This window comes from Cynocephalus volans, chromosome 1 (genome assembly GCF_027409185.1).
Source record: "Cynocephalus volans isolate mCynVol1 chromosome 1, mCynVol1.pri, whole genome shotgun sequence".
Lineage (NCBI taxonomy): Eukaryota > Metazoa > Chordata > Mammalia > Dermoptera > Cynocephalidae > Cynocephalus > Cynocephalus volans.
This window is the reverse complement of record NC_084460.1, coordinates 303,010,456-303,037,637: the sequence shown is the minus strand read 5'-3', so window position 1 is coordinate 303,037,637 and position 27,182 is coordinate 303,010,456. Positions and strand designations below refer to the sequence as shown.

Here is a 27,182-nt window from a genome sequence, read left to right as displayed (position 1 = left end):
AAGTAAACCACACAGAGCCCGTAAACAAGTGGCGCTACCAAACAGTAGTTACAAAGAATGCACTGAAAAGCCGTCTATCCACCTGAAAAGGCTTCAGGCCAAATGGAAAAAAAAATCACCTTGAAAACTCTTATTAATGATAGTCATCAAAGTCCCACAGTGCAGGACAGCAAACCCATAATAAAATTTGCTATTTGAAGGAGTTGTCTGGGGAAGGACCAAGGAAGTACAAATAACTGTGTAATTATTAATTCCTGAAGTTTCTGAAACTTCCTACATATCTCCTGCGTTCAAACTTCTGTGTCGGAAGGCGTGGTCAAGCCTCCAGTCCAAACACAATGTGGTACTTCCTACTTTCTCTTCCAGCAGCTGGTGGGTCCGTGAGGCCCTGGCAAAGCACGCACCCATTTCTCAGAACCTCTGTGTACACCTCTCATGGTTAATTGTTGAACTATAATTTTTCACATATTTCTGAACTATCTCTTGATCCATGTGAGATACTAAAGAAATGTTTTCTTCTTCTTTCATGGTTAATGCTTAACTAACTAGAGAGGACTATGACATTTGCCCTAGGGATGCCCATTTCAGGGTGTGCTGAGCGGGTGGCGTATAGACTGTCTTCTACACTGAAAACGTCATTGCTGGCAAAACACATAAAGGCAAAAATGAGACAATCCAAAAGAATGAACGTGGCTACAGATTTTGGCCTCAAGCCGCTGTTTCCTAGGTGGAGACTATGTGCCTCAAGGACCTCCACTTTATAGAAGTTATTAATCTTCAGCCTAACAAAGAAGTTCTAACTGGAACGCCTCAGCCTTTGATCAGTCTCATGAACTTTGCATGTGCAGCAACTAAGTGTGATTCTTCTGTGGGTGCTGGTGCCCTGTGACACTGTCCCAATGTGCTCCCCTTGCAGGGGAGATACTAACACTGCAGAAGATGGGACATGAGGAGGGCTGCTGTGGTGTCGGCGCAGGTCAAACGCTCTTCCAGCAGGTCTCTCTTAAGTTGCAAGGCAAACAAATATCTAGAAGGGAGTTCAAAAGAAGACAGAGATCAACTTCAAATGTCCTCTGAACGTAATGCAGACTTGTCTCTGCAGCAAGACAGCAAACAAGCAGCAGGAAGCAGCAGCAACCCAACAGTGAGAAAAATGCAGGTCCCTCACGAAATAGGCAAAGTCACAAAAGGCCATTCACCCAACAAGTTGCCACCAAGCAAAGGTCAGACGACAAACCAATTCAGCAGACTGAGTCACACACATTAGACAGTACACAGAAAGTGCTGAGCACGCAGAGGCACTCCGATGCGAACAATAAAAAAAAAGAAATGAGCTTTTTTAGGCATGCCATATACCTACATGATTACACTATCTGTAGCAATATCTTCAAGGAGGAAGTTCACAAATCTGTATTACTTTTGTTATACATACAAAACTATGTTTACAATTTTGCATGAAGTAGCAGAAGTATCCAATTAAGACACAGCTTAAAATGGCTGTGAAAAACATTTTTTTCTAAGTAATAGACTTTATTTTTTTTTTAATTTATTTTTATTTTTTGTGACCAGTAAGGGGATCGCAACCCTTGGCTTCATGTCATCCGCACCACGCTCAGCCAGTGAGTGCACCCGCCATCCCTATATAGGAGCCGAACCCACGGGGGGAGCGTCGCTGCGCTCCCAGCGCCGCCCTCTCCCAAGTGAGCCACTGGGCCGGCCCAGTAATAGACTTTATTTTTACTGCAGTTTTAGGTTTACAAATAAATTGAGTGGAAAGTACAGATAGCTCCCATTCCCACCCCTGCCCCTGCACAGTCTCTCCTATTATCGACATGTTACATTAGTGTGGAAATTTGTTAAAATTATGAATCAATATTGACATATTAATTCTACATTAGCATCTCCTCTTTGTACTGCACAGTTCCATGGGTTTTACCACATGCACAATGTCCTGAACTCATCATTGTCTGTAAAATTTTTTTAATGGCTTGATAATACTTGGTCTTGGCTAGGATCTGAGAAACGGGTACTCTAGCATACCACTGGTGAGAATGTAACTAGAGATGGCAATCTGAGAATATTTACATATTCATTTATTCCATCAACAAGTAATTATTGAGCATGTACTGTGTTCTAGGTACTGCTCTTGGAGATGGAAATATAACGGGGAACAAGACCATTTGGAACTTACACTATGGAGCAAGTTATTAAAATTTACTACATTCTCTTAAAATTTAAGATGTGCATACCATCTAACTCAGCAATTCCATTTCTACGAATACTTCCTACAGTAATATTCCATGAGTTCATAAAGATGAACAAACAATGATGTTTCTTGGGAGCATTATAACAGAAAAAAATTGGAACTAATCTAAATATGCATCAATATGAGAATGGCTAAATAAACCAATTTAGAGCCATATATACTAACATAAAAAGATGTCCAGGGCAGGTTATTGAACGGGAGGAAAAAAATCAATCTACTGTTTAATACGTATCATTTGATGCTGCTTTGCAATACAGTCAGGTCTTTAAAGTCCTGTGTCTATGTGTTTATTGTTTATCTGTGCATTGATTTGGAAGATATGCTAAAGTGTTAATACCAACGTGTAGAGTGGGGTGGTCAGGTAGTGATGAAGAACTTTTACTTTTTACTCTACACAGTTTCATTTTAAAAATTTATTTCTTTTACCACAAACATGTATTTTTTTAATAAATAAAAGAAGGAACTTCTGCAGAAAAATGGGTAAGGGGAGTAAATGTAAAAGTGACTTCCTAGTATGAGCCCTAATACTTAGAACCGTGATCCTGAAATAGGAGACACTTTCTGTTACCCATCATTTTCAGGTGTATATATTTAAAACTGATTCCCTCAAAAGGGACTTTTTTGGTAAGTGACAGGCATTTAATACACTATTAAGATAAGTTATGTATTCACTTATAAAAGCACTTTTTGCCATCTCTGGAGTTTAGTTTTCTCAACCTATAAAAATCAGAGGCTGAACTAATGTGATCTCTTCATTTCCTTGCAGCTGACATTCTATGATACTGTGATGTTAAAATGATCTGCAAAAACCTTTAAAAAAGAGGTTCATAATACATCTATGAATCATTTCTGAGTACATTTTTAGTCAGGAAGGCTAAAAAGCTATTCTGTTACCATAACAATATAACGTTGTCTTTTACCTTGTATCTGACCCTGGGTTTTGAGTTGGTTTTTAGGTTACTGCTTTATTCTTCATCATAAAACCGATAGATATATGTCTAAGTAGAAAATATACAAGGGAAAAACTTCCAAATTTCCATAATCCTACTGCCCAGATCAAAACAACTGTTAACATTTTCTTTCAATCATTTCTGTAAAGAACCAATCTTGAATTCAAAAGAGTAGCACAAAAGAAAACACCTAAAATATTTCTGCTCCATATATTCATAAGGATTGTAACACTGAGTACTTCTCCCAATTAAGTGTATTTTGTTGATAAGTACATACATACACGTGGGGAAAATTTCTAAGAGCTTTTATGCACATGCATAAATCTGTGCTCACTTGGAGAATATAAAAGTCAGACATTAGCCTAATATCCCATTCCATTTTTTATTCTCAAATTTGTATATATCTTTCTTCTGAGTCCTATTCACATTTGTGTTTGTGCAAGAGACAAGTGCCAAAATGCTTCTTTTAACTGCTCTACACTTGTTATACTTTTTATGTGTACACTAGGCTTATTCATTCTTTAATGAGCCATGTGCTGTGGGAAATTACAGGTGAATATGAGATTCCTGCTGACAATAGCTCTTGTTCAGTGTGAGCTTTTTACCTTGTATATTCTTCTTGCAACTGACCAGGATCAGGTGGGAAAAATTTTACAGCTAGGCGAAGCATTGCATTCTTTGGCCCTATGAAAAGAAACATATTAAACTTCACAAATAAATTCTAATCCCTGTATTTACTCTTTCCATACATTACTGTGTGGCTAAGCTAATGCTTTCAAGTGGGTAGTTAAAACAAATCTTTTCAAATAAGATGATAATAAGAAATTTCCTACACAGAAACTCATGAGTCCTAAGTACCAATCACATATATCAAAGAGAAATGTAAAATATTTTGCATTAAGCAGCGATTACTAAAGGAAATCTTAAAACCAAGTAGAAAATTGCACATTAAAAATTTTAAATATATTCCTGTTTATATTTTAGGATAAAAATGATAAAAAAAAAAAAAGTTAAGATGTTTACACTAATAGTAATTTTAAAAAACCACGTTTTGAAATCCTTATATAGTTTAGTGAAAGAATGTTATCACCACTTACTATGTTGAACTAGAAAAATCTGATTACTATAACAGAAAGGAACAAGATACTAGCTGCTCTGAATATCTTGGCATCATTGAAATTTAATAACAGCCTTATAATTTTCACCAAAAAGAAAAGATGAGCTGTTTTCCTAGAGTGCTATGGCAACCTAAATGGCCTTAGCTTATCAGTGCATAACACAGCTACTTGTATATATCCTTTTCTCCTCAATTCTGTACTAAAAAAAGTTACGAGAGATTCAGACAACTAGAAACTTCATCCTATTCCATCATGTAATCATTAAAAAGATTACTATATGCCCTAATTTTTTAATTTAATAAAGAGAGTAACAAAAATAATTTATGCTCACAATTACAATTAGCCTTATAATTACAGAACAGTATTAACTATTTTATTGAACTACTTCTTTTTTTGTGGCTGGTCGGTACAGGGTTCCAAACCTGTGACCTTGGGCTTATAAGGCTGCACTCTAAGCAACAGGACTAACTGGCCAGCCCCTAAAATGCTACTTGAAAGGAAGAATCTCCATGTCTTTTCATAACCTAGAGAGAAACTGCATACTTATTTTTGTACATAATACAAAAATTAAGATGTTATCAAACAGCATATCCTGTTATTTCCAAATATGAAGCAAGTCACCTAGAACCACGAGTTAAATTTACTGCCCGCCCCCACCTGTCTATTGTAGTTTAAAATTAAACAGCAAAATGACTTGCAAGTTTATGTGCTGTCAGTGATTACGTCACTGCTATCCACACCCTAACCCTAACCTGCCCTGAATTTAAATATTACAGAACAAAGCATCTTAAATGAACAGAATTTTGAAGAGTTAAAGGACTTACTTCGTACTTGCCTAATGATGGGCTTCATAGGCTCAAGCCAAACCTAAAGGGATTTAAAGAAGAGACCAAATCTATTAAATATTTTCTCTATTTAATAAGTATGCTATTAAATACAAAAATATTTATAATTAAGAGAAATATTTACGACAGAAATATTTTGACTCTACCCTCCTCTTACACACAAGTTGAATCCTAATAAAACAAACTATAAGAGAAATACAGCAATGCTTACTTCAAGAAGTGTGGGAAGACATTAAAATTGCTGTTATCCCGGATACTTCCATTAAATCAAGTGGAATAGTTACTGCTATGCATAGAACGGTGCCAATAATTATTCTGGGGGATCTGGTAACACCAAGCAAATCTTTGATGTATATCGCAATTAACCTTAAAAACACTTTTTTTTTCTTTTTCAATTTTGATTTCAACTAATCTTTAAGCTCAAGCTTTAACAATGAATGTGGTTATTTTATTACTCTTTGGAAGAATGTATGACTATAACCAAATAGCAAAAATCATCCAATATAATTGATATAAAGTTCTCTTTAACATCCCAGAAACTGAACAAAGAAATGGAAAACTAGATAACTAGTAAAGTAGATAAAGTTTAAACACAGCTAGACTTCAAAACTAGAGAGCAAAAATATTCCTATGTATGAATACATATAATTATATCAATAATTTATATAATGCAATGCATGTAATATTTATATTACATACATGAGAGCTTAAAATTGATGGGAGGGCTGCTGCATAAAAGAGGAGGTTGTGTCATTGAGCAGAGCAGCTCAGGTGAATACGGCAGTACTGCTAAGGGCACTGAAAAGGACACACAGCTCGAGAACGCTGACATGCTTTTTGAGCTAATGGGTTGACGTAGGTTTCCTTAAAACAGCTGCACCTGTTAAGTATTAAAGCTCCGCCCTTTTGAGGTTACATCTATTAAGTAAAATGAGGCATAACCAGTTCAACTTGCTAAAAGTCCACTTTTAAAATGATTATCGTGCAGAGGTTGCTCTCATAACTTATGAAGAAAGGGTTTCCTTAGCACGTGTCTGACTGACAGAACAAATTTAGGGAGGATGCAGAAAATAAGATGTTTTAACATCACAGGGGGTCCTGAAAGGCTCTCTGTGCATATCACACACATTCCACAACACACCTAGAGCCTGTTTCCAAACACAAATCAAAAGCACATACCCAGTAGGAGTGGATGCTTTGAAATTCCAGGCCAAAGTAGTCACATTCTATCAGATTCAAACGCTTCCACACTTGTGTCAATAACACCTGGGCATCACTTTTAGGCTGTGAGGAGATAGGTGAGAAAAAGCACAAGGACTGAATAACTAAACCACGAGGATTTATGAGAACTGTATAAAACCCCTTCCCACACATACGATTTCATTTAGTCTCTTGTTTCACTTTGCTTTCCAGTGTACAAGTAGGATTTACAAACGACCACAAACCAAATAAGTGAGTCTGAGGCACTGGTGCTCAGACACTGATACCATGAATAAAGCTTAAAAATCCCCTCAATTTTACATTCTTAGCATGTTTTTAGTCATATTTCTTTGTAATATTAGGCTACGGAAACCATCTTTATTTTCGGTAAACATTTTATCAAGTCATTTTGATATTTACTAAGATCCCAGTGAATCACTTATTATTTAATAGGATTCGCATTAGTGGAAGAGCATGGAGTGTTAAGAAATGAGGTGGGGCAATCAGCTCTCCACTTAGAAGAAAAGGAAGTCAGAGTCCTATTTCACACTATTCACAGAAACATGTTCCAGTAGACTGAAGATCAGAATAAAACAGAGCAGAACATCTCCACACTCTAAAGTGCTCCCAAGTACAGCACAAAGGAAAGACAGACTTGACTACACAAAAATGGAAAAACTGTGAGTACAAAGACATTTCACAAAGTTAAATGTCGACTCACACTGAAAAAAAAAAACCAATTTATCTTTTATTTTTCTCTTATTAAGTGAAGAAATGCAAATGCCTATTAGGCACTACAAAACGCAACAAATTCCTCTAATAAGATAAATTAAAAGTCAGATATTGTTTTTCACCCACTAAAGAGGAGTAGGAGAATGATGATGCCTGTGTTAGTGTGTCTGTGAGAGAGCAGCCACTTCCACACGGTGCTGGGGGAGTGTCAGTCAACATGACCTCTGGGGGATAATTTGAAAATACCTGTTACAATTTAAAGTGTGCATTTACCTTTGTCCCAGGAATTCCACTTCTAGAACTTTTTCCTACAGATATTCTCATACAACTCAGCTAAATACACAAGGACAAACTCAATAAAGAATTGGTAAAATAAATAACGGTACATCTGTAATTGAAAATTATGTAGCCCTTAAAACTCAGAATTCTCTATGTATTATCATGGAATAAAGTCCACAGCATACAGTTTCATTAAGAAAAAAAAAAAGTCTCCACTTCTATAGTATATATGATTCCACTTCAGAAAACACACACACACATACTGCATTTATATATTTGTATATAATTAAGATAAGTTTGGAAGGCTGTATACCAAACCTTTAAAGGCAGCCACCATTAAAAGACTGAGCAGAGGTGGGGGTGGGGCAAGGGCTCTCCTGTTTCTTCACTTCTGTAATGTCGGAATTTTTCATCAATAGGAATATAACATTTTTGCAATTAAAAACTAACATATGCAAATGTGGGGAGAGGCAAATCTCTATGCTCCTTGAAGTTTAACCAGCAGATTTTCTCACCGTGTAGCCACAAAGTGTTTATGAACCTAACATGAGAAGTCTGAGTTGAAGGCATAAAAACCTGCAATCCACTGTAACAAAGAAGCACACAGAAAATAAAAGTACAAGGGCCGATCCCATGGCGCACTTGGTAGAGTGCTGCGCTGGGAGCGTGGCAACGCTCCCGCCGCGGGTTCGGATCCTATATAAGAATGACTGGTGCACTCACTGGCTGAGTGCCGGTCACAAAAAAAAAAAAAAAAAAAAAAAAAAAAAAAAAAAAGAAAATAAAAGTACAATGAACACCTCCTTAAAATGGAAAGGTGAGCTACCAAGTGACCTTACACTGTAAATGCAATTTATAAATAACAAAGGAGCAAGTCTTCTGCATTGCCATCATCTGACATCATCTCTTGTGGCCTCGCAGTGGCCTCACAGTAAGAGGTCACTTTGATGCGGCAAGAATTGTGGAGGAGGCGTGCTAGTGCTAGGGCTCCACAGCGGTCTGCGGTGCACCCACACCAGGGATGACCAGTCAGAAACCATGGAAACCATGGCATCTGTGCAACCAACCCCTTGTGGGCCCCAACAACCACTGGGTTATATGACCCCTTAGAAGCTCTCTCAAAGCCATCTTCTCTGTCCACACCTGCACCTCTCTCACCAGGATAGCTGTGGCATTCCCTCTTCATGGTTTCTTCCTGCTTACAGAGCTGCTCACATGAGATTGAGAGTGGGACAGGGGTTGGGGAGGCTGATGGAACAGGCCAGGTCCCTCACCCTGATACAGCTCCATACTACCTGGCTGTCACCCATCCAGGGGTAACTTGAACGCCCAGGCTATTTCCTTAGAGGAAAATTCCCTCTCACTTCCCTTTCTGTCAGCCTCCAGTGCATCCTTTTAGAATCTGATAAAAAGTCAGCTCATCTGTGAGGTCCCCTTAATTTCAGTCAATTCTACCTCATTACCACACTTCGTGGTACTTGTCTCTATTACCGTCCTCTCATGTTGCTGTTTATCTGCTTATTTGTTTGGGTGTGTTTCTCCTACTAGATGGTGAATGTGAAGGGCAGGGACCATGTCTTGTCCCTCCTTGCATCTCCAGGCCTAGCACAAGAAGGGTACACCACAACAGTCTAACTCCCAAATCGTCCACCACTGCTCCTGATTCTGGTGGCTTCTGAGGGAGTTGAGTCTGTATTTCAGGTGGCACAGAGAATATGAAATTCCCTTAGCCTCCCCTCTTCTTCAATTCCTGTGTGCCTGTTGGATGGTAGGGTTCACAGCCCTACCTGAGCTCAGCCACTCCCAAGGGTAGTGCAGCCTGAGTATGCTCCAGGAGGCCTGCCCGACTAGACTAAGGAGCCTAGCGTGCGCCAGCTACAGACACACACGGTATCCCGCAATGTCCAACTCCTCAAACAGGGTTTGTAAATCTGGATACAAAAATACATTTAGTTACATGTGTATTTGCATTCTAAAACACATATACACGTGTGTATGTTTAGCCTCCCATATTGGAGTAAAATCTTACTAAACTAAAAAAGATTTCCCAAGTCAATTATCCTATGCCTGAGTAACAAATGGGATTTCATATTCTCTGAGCCACCTGAAATACAGACTCAACTCCTACAAGAACCATCAGAATCAGGTGTTTTCACAAGCCATGAAGGAACACACATTTTCCAAAGTTATTTAAATTTCTCCATAGCATGGGGGATGGGGATGGTAGTGGGGTGTAGGAGGGACACTTCTTAATCTGTTTTATGGAAGATAACCCCCAAACACAGAGCTACCATATGATGCAGCAATCCCACTTCCAGGTGTGTATCTAAAGGAGGTGAGTCAGCACCTCATGGAGATGTCTGCACTCAAATGTTCACTACAGTATTACTCACAATAGCAAAGATATGGAAACAACCTGAGTGTGCACTGATGGGAGAGGGGACAATGAAACTGTGGTAATACATACATAATGGAATATCATTTGGCCTTAAAAAAAGATATCCTGCCATTTGTGGCAACATGGATGAACCTGGAGGATATTATGCTAAATGAAATAAGCTAGATACAGAAAGAAAAATACTACATGATCTTACTTATATATGCAATCTGAAAAAAAAAAAAGTCAAATATACAGAAAAAGAGAACAGAACACTGGTTACCAGGGGTGGGGAAGGGGAGGAAATGGGGAGATGTAGGTCAAAGGGTACGAAGTAATAAATATGTAGAATCAATGTCTAGAGATGTAGTAGTGTCTGGCATGAAGACTATATATAGTTAATAATATTGCATAATATACTAAAAATCTGCTGAGAGTAAACTTTAGGAGCTCTTACCAGGAAATTTTAAAAAAGGCAATTACGGAAGGTGCTTGGTATATTAATGAGCTTGACTGCAGTAATCATTTCACTATATGTATATTAAAACAGCATGTTGTACACCTTAAATATATACAATAAGAAAGGAAATATTGGAATAAACTTAACAATAAGAGAAAGCTTATGGAGAAAACTTTTTAAATACTATTGAGAGAAAACAGCATCAGAGAAGAGGTGTGAGGGTGGACAGCAGGCCGTGCTCTTGGACAGAAGCATCCCCACAGGGACGTCAGTCCTCCTTTAGTCCTCCTCACCTGTGGATTCCACGCCTTCCTAACAAAAGTATCAAAAGGATTCTTTGAGGAACTTGACAGACTGATTCTAAAGTTATTTTTAAAAATGTAAGAATAGCCAATAAAATTCTGAGAAAGAAAATTAGGGGAGGACTAGTTTCATCAGGCATTAAAATCATTGAAAAGCCACAGTAATTAAAAAGTTTGGTAATGGTGCATGTCTACACAGACAAATGAATAAAACAGCATAGGAGATGAAGAAATATACCCAAGTATATAAAATATTGGCATGTTTGAAAGTAAAAGTAATGTTTCAAATCAGTGGGGGGGAAACAGATTATTCAGTAAATACTATTGGGTATCCACCTAGAAAAAAAATCAGGTCGTACCCTTACTTCATGCTTTACAGCATAATAAATTCAAGATGAGTAAAGAATTTAAATACAAAGACACCTACTCATCAAATTACTGTTGAGATGGTTTTTGCTGTATACTCCAGGTGGGGAGAAGGCCATTTTCAGTACACTCCAGAAGCTAAAAACCGGAACAGGAGGCTTGAGAGATTGAATAATACAGAAATAAAAAAAAAATCTGGGTTTTATAACACAAAGGTCACAGGTTTGGATCCCAGCACCAGCCAGCTACCAAAAAAAAAAAAAAAATTTGTACAGAAAGAAACAACATAAAGTAAAAAGACTTCTTTAAAGACAAACAGGGGAAACATTTACAGCTCACATCACAAAGGGCTGATTTCTTTAAAACATACCCAACTGCAAAAACCAGTGAATAAAAGGATGACAAACTGAGTAGAGAACGAGGGAGCTTCCAGAGGTGCAGGAGGGGCACACTCAGGGGCAGCGTGGACGCTCAGCGCCTCCCCCACACCTCATCCTGTGCCTCTCTTCATCCAGCCGTCCATCTGTACTTTTTATAATAAAGAGATACATGTAATAAAAAGAAAAAAGAAAAACAGGCAAAAGGACAGGCTGTTCACAAAAACAGAAGCATAAGTGACACTTAAACTCATAGAAAGAGGCTCACTGTACTCATAATTAGAGATATGCAAATCAAATTACACCAAGATACCATTTTTCGTCTATCAGATTGGCAAAACTCAGAGATAGTCTGGGAGCACACTGTGTTAGAGAGTGGGGACAAAAGGCATTCTCACACGGGCTGGTGGCAGCAGCTACAACCTCTACAGAGGCCAGGTTGGTTCTGCCTACTGAAATTTAAACATCCACATCATCTTAAAAATTCCACCTCTAAGAAGTATTTCAATGGTGCAAAACCATGCGTGTAAAAGAATATTTGCCACGATAATGCTTCTAACACATCTACATCTACCAGTACAGGACTGCCTAATAAATTATGGCACATCCAGACAATGAGATTCTAGGCAGAGTTAAAGACTAAGAGCTGCTCTCTATATACTAAAATGGAAAGATGTCCAGGATATAGTTAAAGAGTAAAAAGCAAGGTACAGAACAGTACATATATTACCATCTGTATGGCAGGGGAGTGTGGGGTGGTTATGTGTGGGTAAACGCATAGACTCTCTGGAAGGGTCACAGTAAACTAGGAATGGTGGTTGGTTGCAGACAATGGAACTATGTGACTGCATATCCTCTGTACTTTTGGAAATGTGTATCATGAACATGTAATAAAGTATTTTTTAAAAAGTCTATGAAGTTTTTTTTAAATGAAAAAAGAGGCTGAGAATATTCAAGGGGCATACACAAGATGTCAGGACCAGGCAGGGTGAGGAGGTTGAGAAGGGGGTGGGGGTGGAGAGAGTGTCAGCAGAGGCTGTGTGATGTCCAAGTGGAAACAAGGAGATGTCTGCTTGGGAGGGTCTGGACTTAGAGGGCAGAGCCCCTCACTCCATCCACTGAGAAGCCTGGGAGCAGCATGACTTCAGAAGCAGGGAGCACACCTCGCACCCCATCTTCCTTGGAGGAAGGGCTGATGCCAGGTCTAGGGCAGGGAGGGAACAAGATGAACCCAGAACATGTTGTGTCAAAAAGCAAAGAAACACTCAGAGTAATGGAGGTGTGTCCAAGGACACAGAAGTGGTCCCTGCTGGCCCATCTGACATAGACTGAGCATCAGAGCAAGCCAGGATAGGATGGGCAACACCACTGAGCAGAACATGAACAGAGCAGAACCCACAGGCCCATGCTGATAAGAATGGATAAACTCAAAGTCTGGTGAGCAGGGGAGATGCTTGTGGTTTCAAAGAACCTGTTCACAGTGGAGAAGCCTTGGAGACTCCACCTTAATCAAGTGGTCAAAGTGATCATCACCAGAAATGGGACAAACTGAAATCCCACGTCATATAGTAGGACACAGTGAGAACCCAGTGTCCCTGCTGTGCTATGCCTGCCAGAGATGCACAGCCCAGTCCAGTCACGAAAAAACAGCAAAGTCAACAGAGACTCATCCAACAAAATAACTGTCATGGTCTTCAAAAGAGTCAAGGTTGTGAAAGTCGCAGGCTGAAGGAGACCAGAAAGATTGGACTGCTGACTGTTGTAAAGAATGGTACTGGGATGAACGGGGAACTTGACAGAGCCAGAGGACCAGATGGTAGAAATGGATCCATGTTAATGTCCTAAATTATAGAAGAACCTCCTTGTTTGTAGGAAATACACCTGAAGTATATGAGGGTGTTGGGGTACAGTGTTGGCAACTCCCTCTCAAATAGTTCAGGAAAAGGCAAAGATTCTTCAACTATTCTTCCATCTTTTCTGTACATTTAAAATTACTTCAAAACAAAAAGTTAGAAAAATTTAAAAATACAGAATCTTAGCAGCTCAAAACAAAAGAATCTACACATAAACTATTAGAATTAACAAGTTATTTTATTTATTTATTTACTTATTTTGGCAGCGGGCTAGTACAGGGATCTAAATCTTTGACCTTGGTATTATGGGCACTACATTCTCCTGGTCAGTCCTATTAAGTGATTTTAGTAAGGTCACAGGACACAAAGTCAATACACAAAAAGCAATTCTATTTCTATAAACTAATACTAAACAACTTAAAAGTAAATCTAAAAATGCTATTTATATTGGCAAAGAAAATCAAATATCTACGAATAAACCTTAAGATATGAAAGTCTGCCAAACTAAATATTATAAAACATTGCTGAGAAAAGTCTCCAGTCTATAAACTGGTACCTCCCTCCATATAAGACACCAGTTCTCCCCAAATGATCTATAGATTCAATGCAGTTCCAATTAAAGTCTCAGCAATTTGTGTTTGTGGAAACTGAAAGCAGATTCAAAAATTATATAAGTATCAAGGGCCTCAAATAGCAAAGACAACATTAAAGAAGAACACATTTGGAGGACTTACACTATTAGATATGAAGACTTATTCTACAGCTATAGTAATTGAGACAGTATGGTACTGATGCAAATATCGGAAAATAGACCAGTGCAACAGAAGGGAGTCCAGAAACAGATTCCCCCCCCCACACAATCACCTGATTTACAGCAAAGGTGCCACCATAATTCAGTGCTGAAAGGATGGTCTTTTCAACAAATAGTGCCAGGGGAACTGAATATCCACATGTGAGAAAATGAACATTGACTCCCTAATGCACGCCATGCACAAAACTAATTCGATATGAATCATGGAAAGGAAAAGAATAAAGCTTGGCGTAGGCAAATATTTCTCAGAAAAGGACACAAAAAACACTAATCACAAAAGAAAGATTGATAAATTGGACTACCTGAAAATTACAAACTTCTGTATATCAAAAGACACTGTTAAGACAGAAAAAACCCATAAACTAGGAGACATTTGCAATACAAAAATCCAACAAAGATCTTGGAGCTAATATATATATATATAAAGATCTACAAATCATAAAGAATAGACAGACAACCCAATTAAAGACAAATGGGCAAAAAGACTTGAATAGGCACTTTACAAAAGAAGATATTCAAATGGCCAATAAACAATAAGAAAAGTTGTACAATACGGCATCGGGGGAATGCATATTCAAACCACAATGTGATACTACTAGACCCCCTCCAGAATGGCTAAAAATAAAAGGACAGATAATACTCATGTTGAAAAGAATGTAAAGCAACTGGAAATCTCATACATTGTAAATAATCTCTTTGGAAAACTGATTGACAGTATCTACTAACACTATACATAAATATATCCTATAACCCAGCAATTCCAGTCCTGGGTATATACCCGACAGAAGAATCTGATCATAGACCCTAACAGACATGTTCAAGAACGTTCACAGCAGCTTTATGCATAGTAGCCAAAAACTAGAAACAGTCCAAATGTCAATTAAACAGAAGAATGGATAAATAAGTTATAGTTTGTTTTTACAATGGAATACTACCATGCAATAAAAAAACAAAGAAATCACTGCTACATGCAACACTTTGGTAACTTTCACAGAGTCCACACTTTATGATTACATTTATATGAAATTCAAGACTTGGCAAAATTAATTTGTGGTACTAAAGATCAAAATAGTGGCTACTTTTAGGGCGTCAGTATGGACTGGCAGGACACAAGGGAGTGTGTTCTACACCTTCATCTGGGTGGTGGCATATGGGTGTACATACATGTAAAATTCATCAAGCTGCACGCATAAGATGGGCACACTTTCCTGTGTAAGTTATACTGGGACAAGAATGCAATTAAAACAAAAAAAAAAGGTGAAAAAGCCTTTGGAATTCATGAAAATTGATCTTTCACCTTGTTAAAATAATCCTCTCTAAAAAATCTCTGAGGTGTCAGCTTTAACCCCTGCTTGGTATGGCCAGAACTCCCAATGTCACGAGGCAGCTGATTCTACTGCTGGACAGTTCTGCTTGGAAAGAATTCTTAGCCTTTGGACCAAATGTCTTTCCAACTTCTCCCTCCCTAAATTCTCACCTACACTAATCTCCTCTAGACACGGTCCAGTTTGTCACAGTCCCTTTTAATATGATCACCCAGAACAAAACACAGCATTGCAAATATCACCCAAAAACCACAAGTTCAGTATAGTACCTATACAGTGGAGTTTAATCACTTAAAATAGATCACTGTATGCAAATTAAGTTATCTAGAGAACAAAATTCTGTACTCCATGGGAGCAAATTCTACAAGGGCACTACACCAAAACATATATATAGTTTAGTTTTTAAACAAAAAATTTTAATTTACTGAACATAAAAGAAAGGGGAGATAATTCCTTAGACCATATGTTTCAGGGGAGCAGGAACCATATGTGAACTCTGTTCAATAATTAACAAGTCGCCACACATGTAGAGACCTTCAACAGAATGAGTTCTCCTCGAGGACAGAATGCTAGCTAGTTCTCGGTACTTCACCTCAAATCGTAAAACAGCACGGTCAGGAGGTTCCTCAACCCACAGAATAAACTTACTCACTGGAGGAAGCACTTCCCTCCTGACAACCATGAAAAGATGGCAATTCATCATGACCGGAAGTAGCAGGCGCTGTGTGAGATATCATGAGGCCACAAAAAAAGGTTCTGGCCGTGCTCGGGCTGTCCCAAAGCAGCATAAATGTGTGGTTTTGAAGGATGTCAAGAATTTTAGGAAGATGTTGACCCATTACTTTCCAAACTTATAGTAGAACAAACTAAAAGAAATAGCTTTAATTTTAACAGTTTAGATTGTATAGCTAAACATAAGGAAGTGCAGATGGTCAAGAAAATGAAATATAAAATAAGGTATGTTTTTAGCTCTTTGACCTTATTGGTGTGTTCTCTAATCACCTCCAAAACAGCACCAACAACCATCTGATCTGAGGGTCGGTCATTCTCTGCTGAAAGTGGAAGAGGAGCAGGTATTTTCCAGGTCCTTTCCAGCTCCTGAGTTTACCACAAGGAACAAAATTCATCATACAGTATAAGAGCACAGGCTTCAGAACTGGAATCCTGGTTTCCACGTGGTTGGTATGCTGAGCCTCAGTTCCCCTCATTTGAAGGATACGTACAATTCTTACCCTAAAAGGGTTTTATGCGGAAGTAATGAAATAATGTAAGAAAACTGCTCTGCACCATGCCTGGCACATGACGGCCTCCAAGTCCAAAGCCTTGGCTCTCATTGTCTGCACAAGCAGAACAGCACCAGCTTCAACAAAACACACCTATTAACCAAGCACAGAGAGGGCTCACACCCTCCTGAGTGTGGTTCATTCAGGACAGGTCCTCAAGTGTGCACAGCACCTTCCAATAAAGGTCTACAAAGAGGATAAGACAACAGATGAGATGGAGAGCCTTTGATTCTATGAGGGGTGCGTATGACTCAAAATGTCAGCCAGCGATTTCTTTCTCCTGCCAGCATGTATGTAGAAGATATGAAAATCACTATCTTTTCCACAGTGAATTTAAAGATGCCAAACTTTCAGAATATTTTCCAACATTACTTGCTAAAATAATTTTTCACAGGTTCATTCCCCTTAGTTTTTATAGGTGCATCATGACCAGGACTGCAGCTTATTAAGTGTCATAATCAGCTTGTTCTCAGTGTCACTTGTATCTGTCACATGTCCATGTTTTAGCCTCTCACATCTTCTATACTTAATATTTACCTTCTGTTCCTAAAAACGCAGAAATTCAGCATCCGTTGGACTACACGACCCATAGAATGTTCCCAAAATAGCAAATGATCAGATGAAATAAGACTCTCTCCAAACTAAAATGGAAAGACCGCATAGCCACTTAAAGCATTAGTATTGTTGACGGATAACTCAAAATGGAAGAAAAACCCTGCCATCACGACCTGTTTCCCACTGAACTAAACTGTCCAAATCAGAATTGCATTGCAGATACGAGGCTGGAAGAGAAACAGTATAAGAATAGAATATACAAAACACAGATTAAAAAACAAAACTTTTTGTGTAACGTTTCCATTTTTCCAGTTGGTCACAGTGCTGAAGGCCGTTTCACAGGTAGACATTAAAGCATACTGCTAAAAATTTACATCTACAAAAGTGCCATTACAAGATTTTGTCTAGATGAAAATGAGCTACAAAAGCTGGACTAACAAAGTACTTCTTTATTCTTTGTCTAAGCGCTGTGGGAAAATTCTTCTTGAAACAGCTTGATTTTGTCCTTCCACTTGTTTGTTTCATGGGCCCATTTACAGTTCATGTGCCAAATTATAACTCCTCCATCTGTCTAGATGCCTACTCCTATTATAGAATTCATTTCATTACTGTTAGTTTCATTACTTAAGATTTCTCTTTTCTAATAACTGGATCAACCACAAATTTCCTTTTATAACATTATACTATACAATGAAAATAATCTTGAGAGCTCACCAGAAACTGTAGCTACATTCATTCTAGATTCTCTGAAAGGTCACCAACATTTCTGATAGGCATTTCATTCTCATTCTGGCAAACTTTCACATCTTGGGTTCTCACATATTCCTAAAATACTGTACATCAAACTTCTACTCCAAAGGGCACTGACAGCCATAAGGACTAGGGGCTACTGTAGAAGGAGAAATGTGTCCCCATGCATTCAGTGTTCTTAGAGAACTAAAGAGATCAGTCCATGCATAAATCATCTCTACCATAACACGTAGGCCAAAAATAAGCTTATGTATCAAAGTATCCCACTGATACTCTACAAGCTCTTTCTACAATAGTTTCTCTTGAACTATTTAAGGAAACAGTACAACTTAAAATCTCTAAATTTGAACCTGCTAATATGGGCGAACTAGTTATTTTTTGCCTCTACGTTCCAAATTCACCCTTCTTTCCTGCTTTCTGATACTGAAGCAGGACCCTGTGGACATTCCTCTTTCACCAGCTGGCCTTACCAGTAGAGGGTGCTGGTGGAAATGACAAGAAGGGGCTGCTGTTTCTGGGGCTTCTGGCCTTCTTACAGGAGAACCAGTGGCTCCTACCATCCACACGTTTCACTGACACGCCAGTCCCACCAGTGGGCAGTCTCCTGCCTCCCAGCCTGTTCCTGTGACATCTTCATAAATTTCTCCAATGTCCAATGGGTCTGAGTCTCAGCCTTGGGGGAAGAGGCTTCTTCAAAGTTTGGTGCTTCCTTGGGTACTCTCTCCCTCAGCCCTGGGATGGTAGCTACTCACTGAATCTCTAGCTTCTGTATTCTTTAGTGTCTCCCCTCCTCCTTAGTAGTTAACCCTGTTAACTGGCTAATAATTATATCCATTAAATTTCCCAGTTCAAATTACTGGTGTAGTTTCTGTCTCCTGACTGGACCCTGAATAATTCAATGGGTATACTTTGGAAAATGCTCATAGACTGTACAGCCTCAACGTCCTTAGGTCAGAAAGAAGGGTCCAAAAGTGGGAGAAAGAAGCCACATCAACAGTGGTTCTCCTGCAGTTTGTCCAAGCTCCAGCTGTCAGCACAACCACTGCAATGGAATGATAGCAGAAGCTCTGCACAACTAGGTGAGATTTAAAAGTGGAAGAGTGTAACTAAACAGAGATTCACTTAAGCCATTGTTCTGATAGTTCCCTACATGAATCCCCAAATTCATCAGAAGAAAAAGCATGCTTTCCAGCACCTCTCCCAGCTGGGGAAGGTAGCCTGAGAACACAGAACCTGTGATGAGCTTCCTGACAGAGGAACCAACAGCATTGTGGGGGAGGCTGCCATGTGAGCACAGAAGGGCATGGCGGGAAATACTTTCCCACTAGGGAAGGACCATGAGAGCCCCCCACCTGAGCAAAGGCACAGGAAATAAGATACGCCTAATGTGAACATGGCCCAAGTTCACCACACAACCCCATTTTCTCAACACAGTTACATACAGTATATGTCATATACCAGCAGCCATGAAGCAACCTGATATTAACCAATATATCTTAGGAGCTGAGCCATCAATACATTGTTTTTTTTATTTTTTGTCTTTCACTTCGCATCAGGGAAAAAGCAAAATAAAAGTTCAGCAGTAAAATCTCTTAAAGCAGTCGGCCTCTTAGGTAATTCCTTTCTTTCTTCCTCATCAACAGAAGAGGTTCCAGTCAGCTTGCCTGTCCTTACTTGTGCACACTTGTGAAAGCTCATTCACAAAGAGGAAACCTGTCTGTCAGCGTGCCCTACCCACCCACCTTGGCCAGGACGCCGCTCACTCCCACAGCCCGGCAGCCAGGCGACTATCGTTTTCAGAAGGGAAGACTGCCTGGAAAAATCAAACTTTAAAAAAGGTCAACAGGATCACTACTGATCATTCTGGAACATCATTTGCAAAAATACATTGACAGCTAAGACTGACCAGGCACTTAAACCAGACTCCTGAACTTTAGATACCTACCTGAAAAGCAGAGAAATTAGCCCCCGATAAATAGAGCAAGTGTGGTACACCAAAGAAAATATAATTAAAAAAAAAAATCCTCAAAAAGGTCAATGTGAGAGGTCAAGGTATTCATAAAATGAGAGGAGACTGTGAAGAAAATCCAACTAAAGAATAAAAAGAGGAAATCAAAAAGACTACTCCAGAAATCAAACCTCAACAGCAGGCCTGAACGACAGGTGGACAAGACTTGAATCTGATCAGTGGTGTGGAAAAATAAAGAGAAGCATTCTTCTAGAGATGGAAATAATGAAAGAAAATTCAAATTCAGGAACCACAAATGTTTCTAAGAGGAATTCCAGGAGAGGAGACTATGGAAGATAGCCAGGGTGTGAATAATCCAGAAAACACCTGGTGACTCCTATATTGAAGATGGGAGTATAAGTTGTCATTTCCTCAGTCTTTTGCCAGAATCATTTAAAATCAAAAAGGAAAAGAAGGAGCAAAAATGTAAATTCCGTTTTCAGCAAAACTAGGAAACTCCTAAATCCTGAATCACAAAACTGGTGGGAGGACTGCCAACAGCAACAGAGACAGAGCAAGGGGCTCGGTGTCTACAGAGGATGCAAGTAAGACGTTGCGGGGCAAGCTTCAGCAGAAGCCTCAGGAAACACTCATCAAAGATGAAAGGCACACCCAAGGCGCAGAACCTAAGTCTTCTCTTGCAAAAACGAGGATGGGAAGAGACTTTGGTGGCAGAGTAGAAACTCAGGCCCAGTCTAGCCTGGAGAAGCAGAGGTGGGAGGGCTGAAGAAGAAATCACAGCAAACCCCATACAAACCCACACACCAACCTCAAGTCACAAGATACATTTCAAATTTCAACTAACTTATAACCAGCCAACCCCACAAGAACCTCCTTAAAATAGCCAATCCATGAACAAGTTATCCGCTTCAAAAATAGAATAAACACTGCAAATACTCAAATATATTCAAGAGAAAAGGAGGAAAGAAACAGAAAAAACATCAGATGAACACTCAGCAGAAACAGTTACTTCTTAGAGATGAACTGTGACCAAAATTTCACCATGAAATTAAAAAATAGTTAATAAAGGAAATGCCATCACAGTGGGGGTCAGGCTTCAACATATGAATTTTGAGGGGGATTCAAAAAGTTCACAGCAAAAGTTATTTTCAAAAAATATATTCCAGACATAAGTCCCTTAACAGATATGTCATTTGTAAATATTTCCTCTCATTATTTTCACTTTCTTGGTAGTTTTGGTGTCATAGCTAAGAAACCATGTTCTAACTCAAGGCCATGAAGCTTTACTCCTAAGTTTTCTTCCAAGAGTTTCATAGTTCTAGTTCTGACATTTATCTCATTGATCCATTATTGAGTTAGTTTCTGGGTGTGGTGTGAAGAGGGTACAAGCCCATCCTTTGCATGTGCAGGTACACATGCTACAGCACCATTTGTTGAAGACTATTTGTTCCCCATTGAATTGTCCTGACACTATTTTTAAAAAAGTATCAACTGACTGTAAGCGTAAGGGTTTATCTGGGGACTCTCAATTGTGTTCCACTGATCTGCATGTCTACCTTTATGCCAGGACCACACCATCTTGATCACTACAGCTCTGTAGTGAGTTTTCATATGGAAAAGTGTGAGTACTCCAGCTTTCTTCTTTTTTTGGAATTGCTTCTGACTATTCTAGATTTTTGGCTATCCGTTGCATTTCCATATAAATTTGAGAATCAGCTTTTCAATTTCTGTAAGAAAGCCAGGGATTTCGATACAGATAATGTTAAATCTGAAGATAAGTTTTCTGATCCATGAACATTGGCTGCCTTTCCACTTACTCAGATCGTCTTGATTTCTTTCAACAGTTTTATGGTTTTAAGTGTACAAGTTTTGAGGTTCTCTTGTTACATTTATTCACAGTATTTTATTCTTTTTTTGATAGTACTGGAAACGGAAATGCTGTCTTAATTTTTATTTTGGGATTGTTCATTGCTAGGGTATGGAAATACATTTAGCCTTTGTATATTAATCTTGTATCCTGCAACCTTCCTGAAGTCCTTATTAGTTCTAATATCTTTTTTTTTTCCAGTAAATTTCTTAGGATTTTCTATACACAATGTAATGTCATGTGTAAACAGAGAGTTTACTTCTTCCTTTCCAAGGTAGATGCCCTTTCTTTCTTTCTTTCTTTTTTCTTTTCTAATTGCCCTAGCTAGAACCTCCTGTACCAAGTAAGCTTTAAAAATTCTCTGTACCTCAGTTTTCCCAAGTATAAAATAGAACTAATGGCTGGCTGGTTAGCTCAGTTGGTTAGAGTGCAGCCTTATAACACCAAGGTCACGGGTTTGGATTCCAGTTCTGGCCAGTGCCATTCATCCATCCATCCATAAGTAAATAAATAGAACTAATAATAATGCTAATAGTGAGCACTAAATGAAATAACACATGCAAAGTGTTTTAGAACAACACTTGGAGTGTGGTAAACCTCAACGTTAGTCATTAGGTTGTATACAAGAAACATATTTAAAACAAACAATTCAGAAAGGATGAAAATAAAAGAATGACAGGGGTATACCAGTATATTGCAAACAAACAAAAAAAGCAAGAGAACCTAAATTTGGATAGAATACATAGTTGAATTTAGACCAAAAAGGCACTAAGTGAGACAAAAAAAGAAGACATTTTACAAGAGGAAAACAGTGCTATGCTCATCAAGATATAACCATTATGAATACCTTTGGACTGATTAACACAGTGTTGACACTCAAGAAATAAAAATTACAGGAGGGAAAAAGAGAAATAGATATAAAGACACAGTAACAACGGGAAGCCAATTCTTCTTAGTACTTAAGTGATGAAAAGGACAAAGGCAGTGATGTAGTTGATGTGTGTCTACACACATTTGCATGAACAAGGATAGGAAGTTGACCAGAAGAATTAAATAGATAATATGACCAAAATGTCAATGAAGTTATTTTTGTGTGTGGGCAAGTAGGTAATTTCAAATTTTTCTCTATAATCTCTTGTATTGACTGAATTTTTTATTGTGAGTACATTAATTGTATAATTTGAAAAATTACATGAAAAAAATTTTCTAGGGTGGAAAATGTAAAACATACAATAGAAAAATGAAATTATTTTATAAATCCATTTGATTTGAATAATTAAAAATAGCTGCATCAATTTCTAAACCAAGGAAAATTAGCAGTAAAAGAGCTTTAGTTTTTCATAACTTTTTTTTCTTAACCTTTTCTATAGCAACAGTTTTCTAAAACAAGTTTGTCTTCCTTTAGTGCTCTCAGTTCTCTCCAAATCTGACTCCTCTAAATAAGTAAATATTGAAGATTCATAATAAAACCCTGTGTTCTCAGCAAGAATTGATAGAAGACTCCCAAGATGTCTATTTTTATTATTTGTTAATATGTTAATGAGTTCAATTTTACATGACATTAGGACTTATTTATAATTTTATTTATTAATACAATTCACATTCACAATTACATTAGGATAAATTTCTATTATTCTATGTTATCAAAAGACATAAGACTGATGTAATCTAATGCCAGAAAAAAACAGCTATAAAACTTAATACCCTTGATTTAGCATGTTTGTTTTAAAAGAGCTCACTATGTATTTTTAGATGGTCCAACATTTTTTTCTAACAGAACAGTAATGTCTAGAACCTTAGTCATTTTTGAGTTGTCTTAATTGAAAATTGCTTTAACAGAAAAAACGGCTTTTCTTCTGCTATAAGACCTGACTTTTCTAGTTCAAATACCAACACATGCAAAAAGCATATGAATGCATATTAGTAAGGACCAAAGAAATCCAAAAAATGTAATTATGAGGAAACACTAAGACTATCTAAAACCAGAAGATTAAGAAGGAATGCGTTTTTCATAATCAGGAACATTAGATTTATTTTAGAAAAATATACTTTAGATTTATCCATGAGCTTATTTATGACAGAAGTCTAAAATGAAGCTTTTGAGAAGGTTATTGGTTCCAGGCAGGTGTTTAAGATTGGGGACTGAAGAGGAAATAATGTCTTTCTGAGTTTCATCACAATCAGGAAAAGCCTCTAAGAGAGGGCTGGGGTTCTCTCTGCCACTGTGGCAAAAAGAAGCTGTTATTTATATAAAGTACAAAACTATACATGTAAAGCATTACCCATGTGCACAGAACATTCCAAAGCACTATAAAAATAACAGTTAAGAAGCACCTACAGATGCTTTTAATGTTTTCTTTAACTACTAGTCAAAATCTCTAAAAATAAAAGCCCATAATTACTGCAACCCAGGAGTTGAGGACTGATGACAATATAGCAAAGCTGTCTCCTCATCCAAACAGTGGAACATCTGTGACACTTGGTGCTTCACCCTTAGCTGGTAGGATGACAATCACAGCTTCACAAAAAGGCAGTGTCAGAACCTTCTGGAAGGTCACAGCAATGCCCCCCATCCCTCGCAACTATGAACCAGAGTGTTCAGGCTCCTCGAGGTTATGGGAACAATCCTTCCTCAGTGCCCAAGAACCCTCCACTCAGATGCCTAAGGAGCCCCTCAAACTCCATGCGGCCCCAAACCAAAGTGGCTCTCCCCAAAGTTAAGGCCCAGCCCTGGCATCACCTTGAGCTTCTTGGTTTCAAAGACCCCACATCTGTGCCAGCAAATCCTGAAGGCTTCACCTTCAAAATATCTCCAGGACGCAACTGATTCTCACCACCTCCCCTGTTCCCACCCTATCCACACCGTGTCCTGGCCATGTACGCGGTTACTGCAACAGTCACCCAAAGGCTTCTCTCCTGCCTTGGCCTGATATGAGATAAACCACACCAAGTGCTAGAACTCTTCAGTGCACAAGAAATGGCATTACCAGACAAAGTAACCCAGCTAGCAAGTTTCATTTCTATGACCCTCAGAAATAACTTTGAGATCCTGAAATAACTTTGTTACTCTCTGTTACACAATTGCGGTCACAGGATTTTTACTGAAACAGGGATCAACAGGATGACATTTCCCTATTCTTTTCCATTTGCTAGCCTGACTTCATCGGTCATCATAATTCTATAATCTATCAGAGATTGTATGTAACATACCAACCTTGCTTGTGTGTGTGTCTTGGGGTGGGTTGGGGAAGCTGGCACTGGGAGCTCCAATAACACAATTGGGTAACTGAGAATAAAAACATCCACGTCTCTGCCATACACCACCCTACCACATTCCTGGGCATGAGGGCCAAAGAAATAGATCAACTTTTCAAGACAGAATAACAGGTTTTAAAAGCTAGGATGGAGTCACATAATAGCTGTGTATCCTAGAAACACATAAGAGCTTTTGTATAAAACCTATATTATCCCCAAATTTCAGATGCTGAATTACTAACTTTTTCTTCTGAGGTCAGACCAAAATAAGTTCTAAGGCGGTTTATTTGCCATATTTAGGATGTTCATGTGGGAGCAATGACAAACATCTGGCTATGACACTTTCTGGAACTTTGACTTTTTTCTAGGCCACAATGAAAGCATTAAGTTTTTACTGGAATAACAAGTTAAAGTTTTCTAGCACAGCACTTCATGGCTGAGAATTTGTCCTTCAACTGGTTACATATTCAAGCTAAAGCTTCTGCAATTAAAAAAATTTTTTTTTGTTAGACATTATTTTTTAGAACAGTTTTAGATTTACTGAGATACCCTTAAATTTTTAATTGACACATAATAATTATACATATTTATGGGTACTGGGTGATATTTCGATGTATGTAACCAATGTATAATGATTAAACCAGGTTAATCAGCATACTCATCACCTCAAACATTTATCATTTGTGTGGAGAATTTGTCCTCCTACTGGTCACATTCTTAAGCTAAAGCTTCTGCAATTCTTAATGCATTTTGTTTCTGATTTCTTTCTTTCTTTTTTTGGCAGCGGGCCGGCATGGGGAACTGAACCTTCACCGTTGTGTTACAAGGCTGTGCTTTAACAAACTGAGGTAACTGGCCAGCCCTGCAATTCTTAAAGAAAGAAAAGAAAGAAAAAGAAAGCCCACCCTAAAAAATTTAAGTATTTTAAAGAAAAGGGGAACATGAGAAAATAGATAAAGAATAATAAAGAAAACCTTCATGCTCATGAGGACTCGATCTCCACTTGCACCAGGGGAGCAAGAGGTTCTTCTAATCACTAAATACCACTTTCTCCAAATACTAACTTTCACATCATAGAAAAGCTATAACTCACAGTAACTCCTAAACCTGACAGTGAATTGTGAATTAATGAAATATAACTGTTCTAGACATCTTGCCCTCTACAAAGCCTGGAGAAGACCTCTCTAGGATCGGGTCTCCATCACCTGCCTGACCTCCCCTCCACTGCACCCAGAATTAGATACTTCTCACACCTGACATGGTTTTGCACAACCTAGCATGCAGGACAAGGGACAGCTTCCAGATGGTATTAAAAGAAATTTATGACTCTCTAGAGCTGAGGCCAGATTTCTATGTTCAAAGCCACAGAATTCATTTAACCAACTGAAAACAAATCAAGACTTTACTAGATGAAAAAAAAAGCCACTGATGGACCTTTGGGAGCTAAATACCCCATCAATAAATGTCAAAAATCGCTCAAAATAAGACATAATTGAAGTCTATATCCACAAACAGGGCTCCATCCTGAATCCATCATACATCTGTATATATTCTTTCCCTTTCTTTTACACACTACAATAAATGCCTTTCCACACGAAAAGTAGTATTTCAATCTAATTATTAATCAATATAAAGAAATACAAAGTGAATCTTACTTTATTACCTTGCAAAATTCTCGTAAGCATGTTTGTTTCAGCAAATGATTTAAATGGATGTGAGTAATCATAGGTCTTGGTAGCTATTACTTACAAATAAGATAAAAACTGATTTAAAAATACAGTGTCAATAGAAATTCCTACTTCAAAAACCTGCATGACAACTCTAAATTAAACTTTTAAAATGCTTTTAAAAAATATTACTAGTAAGTTTCTGCTCTTTGCCAGTTTCATTTCCTTGGACAAACCCCGGGTGTGTTTTCTCCATGATCCCCAAAACCCTGGGATGCAGAAAAGCTACTTATGTAGTAACTGACCTCAGCAACAGGGGTTGATTCATAATTACTCATAATCTGTCCAAGAAACCACCCCCAAGATAACTTTTTAATGACACAATTCTCATATTTTTGGCTCCAAGCCCTCCCTTGTTTAGCTCCCCACCCCACCCCCCAAGCCTGAAACAAGCCTTCACTTATTGACTACTTACAGCACAGTGATTTCGGATCTTAGCTGTTAATCAAAGATGATTAAGTATTGAGTGAGAGAAGACACTGTCTCTCTTCCAGATACGACTCAGGAATCTGGGC

General features: G+C 38.3%; 1 protein-coding gene across 7 annotated transcripts in view; it reads right to left on the bottom strand.

The window, feature by feature from the left end:
* Window positions 1-27,182, bottom strand: part of FARP2 (FERM, ARH/RhoGEF and pleckstrin domain protein 2) — a 122,521-nt gene that overhangs the window by 69,054 nt on the left and 26,285 nt on the right. For all 7 annotated transcript variants that reach the window (XM_063095608.1, XM_063095603.1, XM_063095619.1 and 4 more), the window contains exons 3-6: window positions 6,359-6,463; window positions 5,159-5,201; window positions 3,822-3,900; window positions 930-1,027 (exon numbers count right to left, since the gene is read on the bottom strand). In XM_063095608.1, coding sequence (XP_062951678.1) covers window positions 930-1,027; window positions 3,822-3,900; window positions 5,159-5,201; window positions 6,359-6,463 — 325 coding nt within the window. The remainder of the gene's footprint in view (window positions 1-929; window positions 1,028-3,821; window positions 3,901-5,158; window positions 5,202-6,358; window positions 6,464-27,182) is intronic.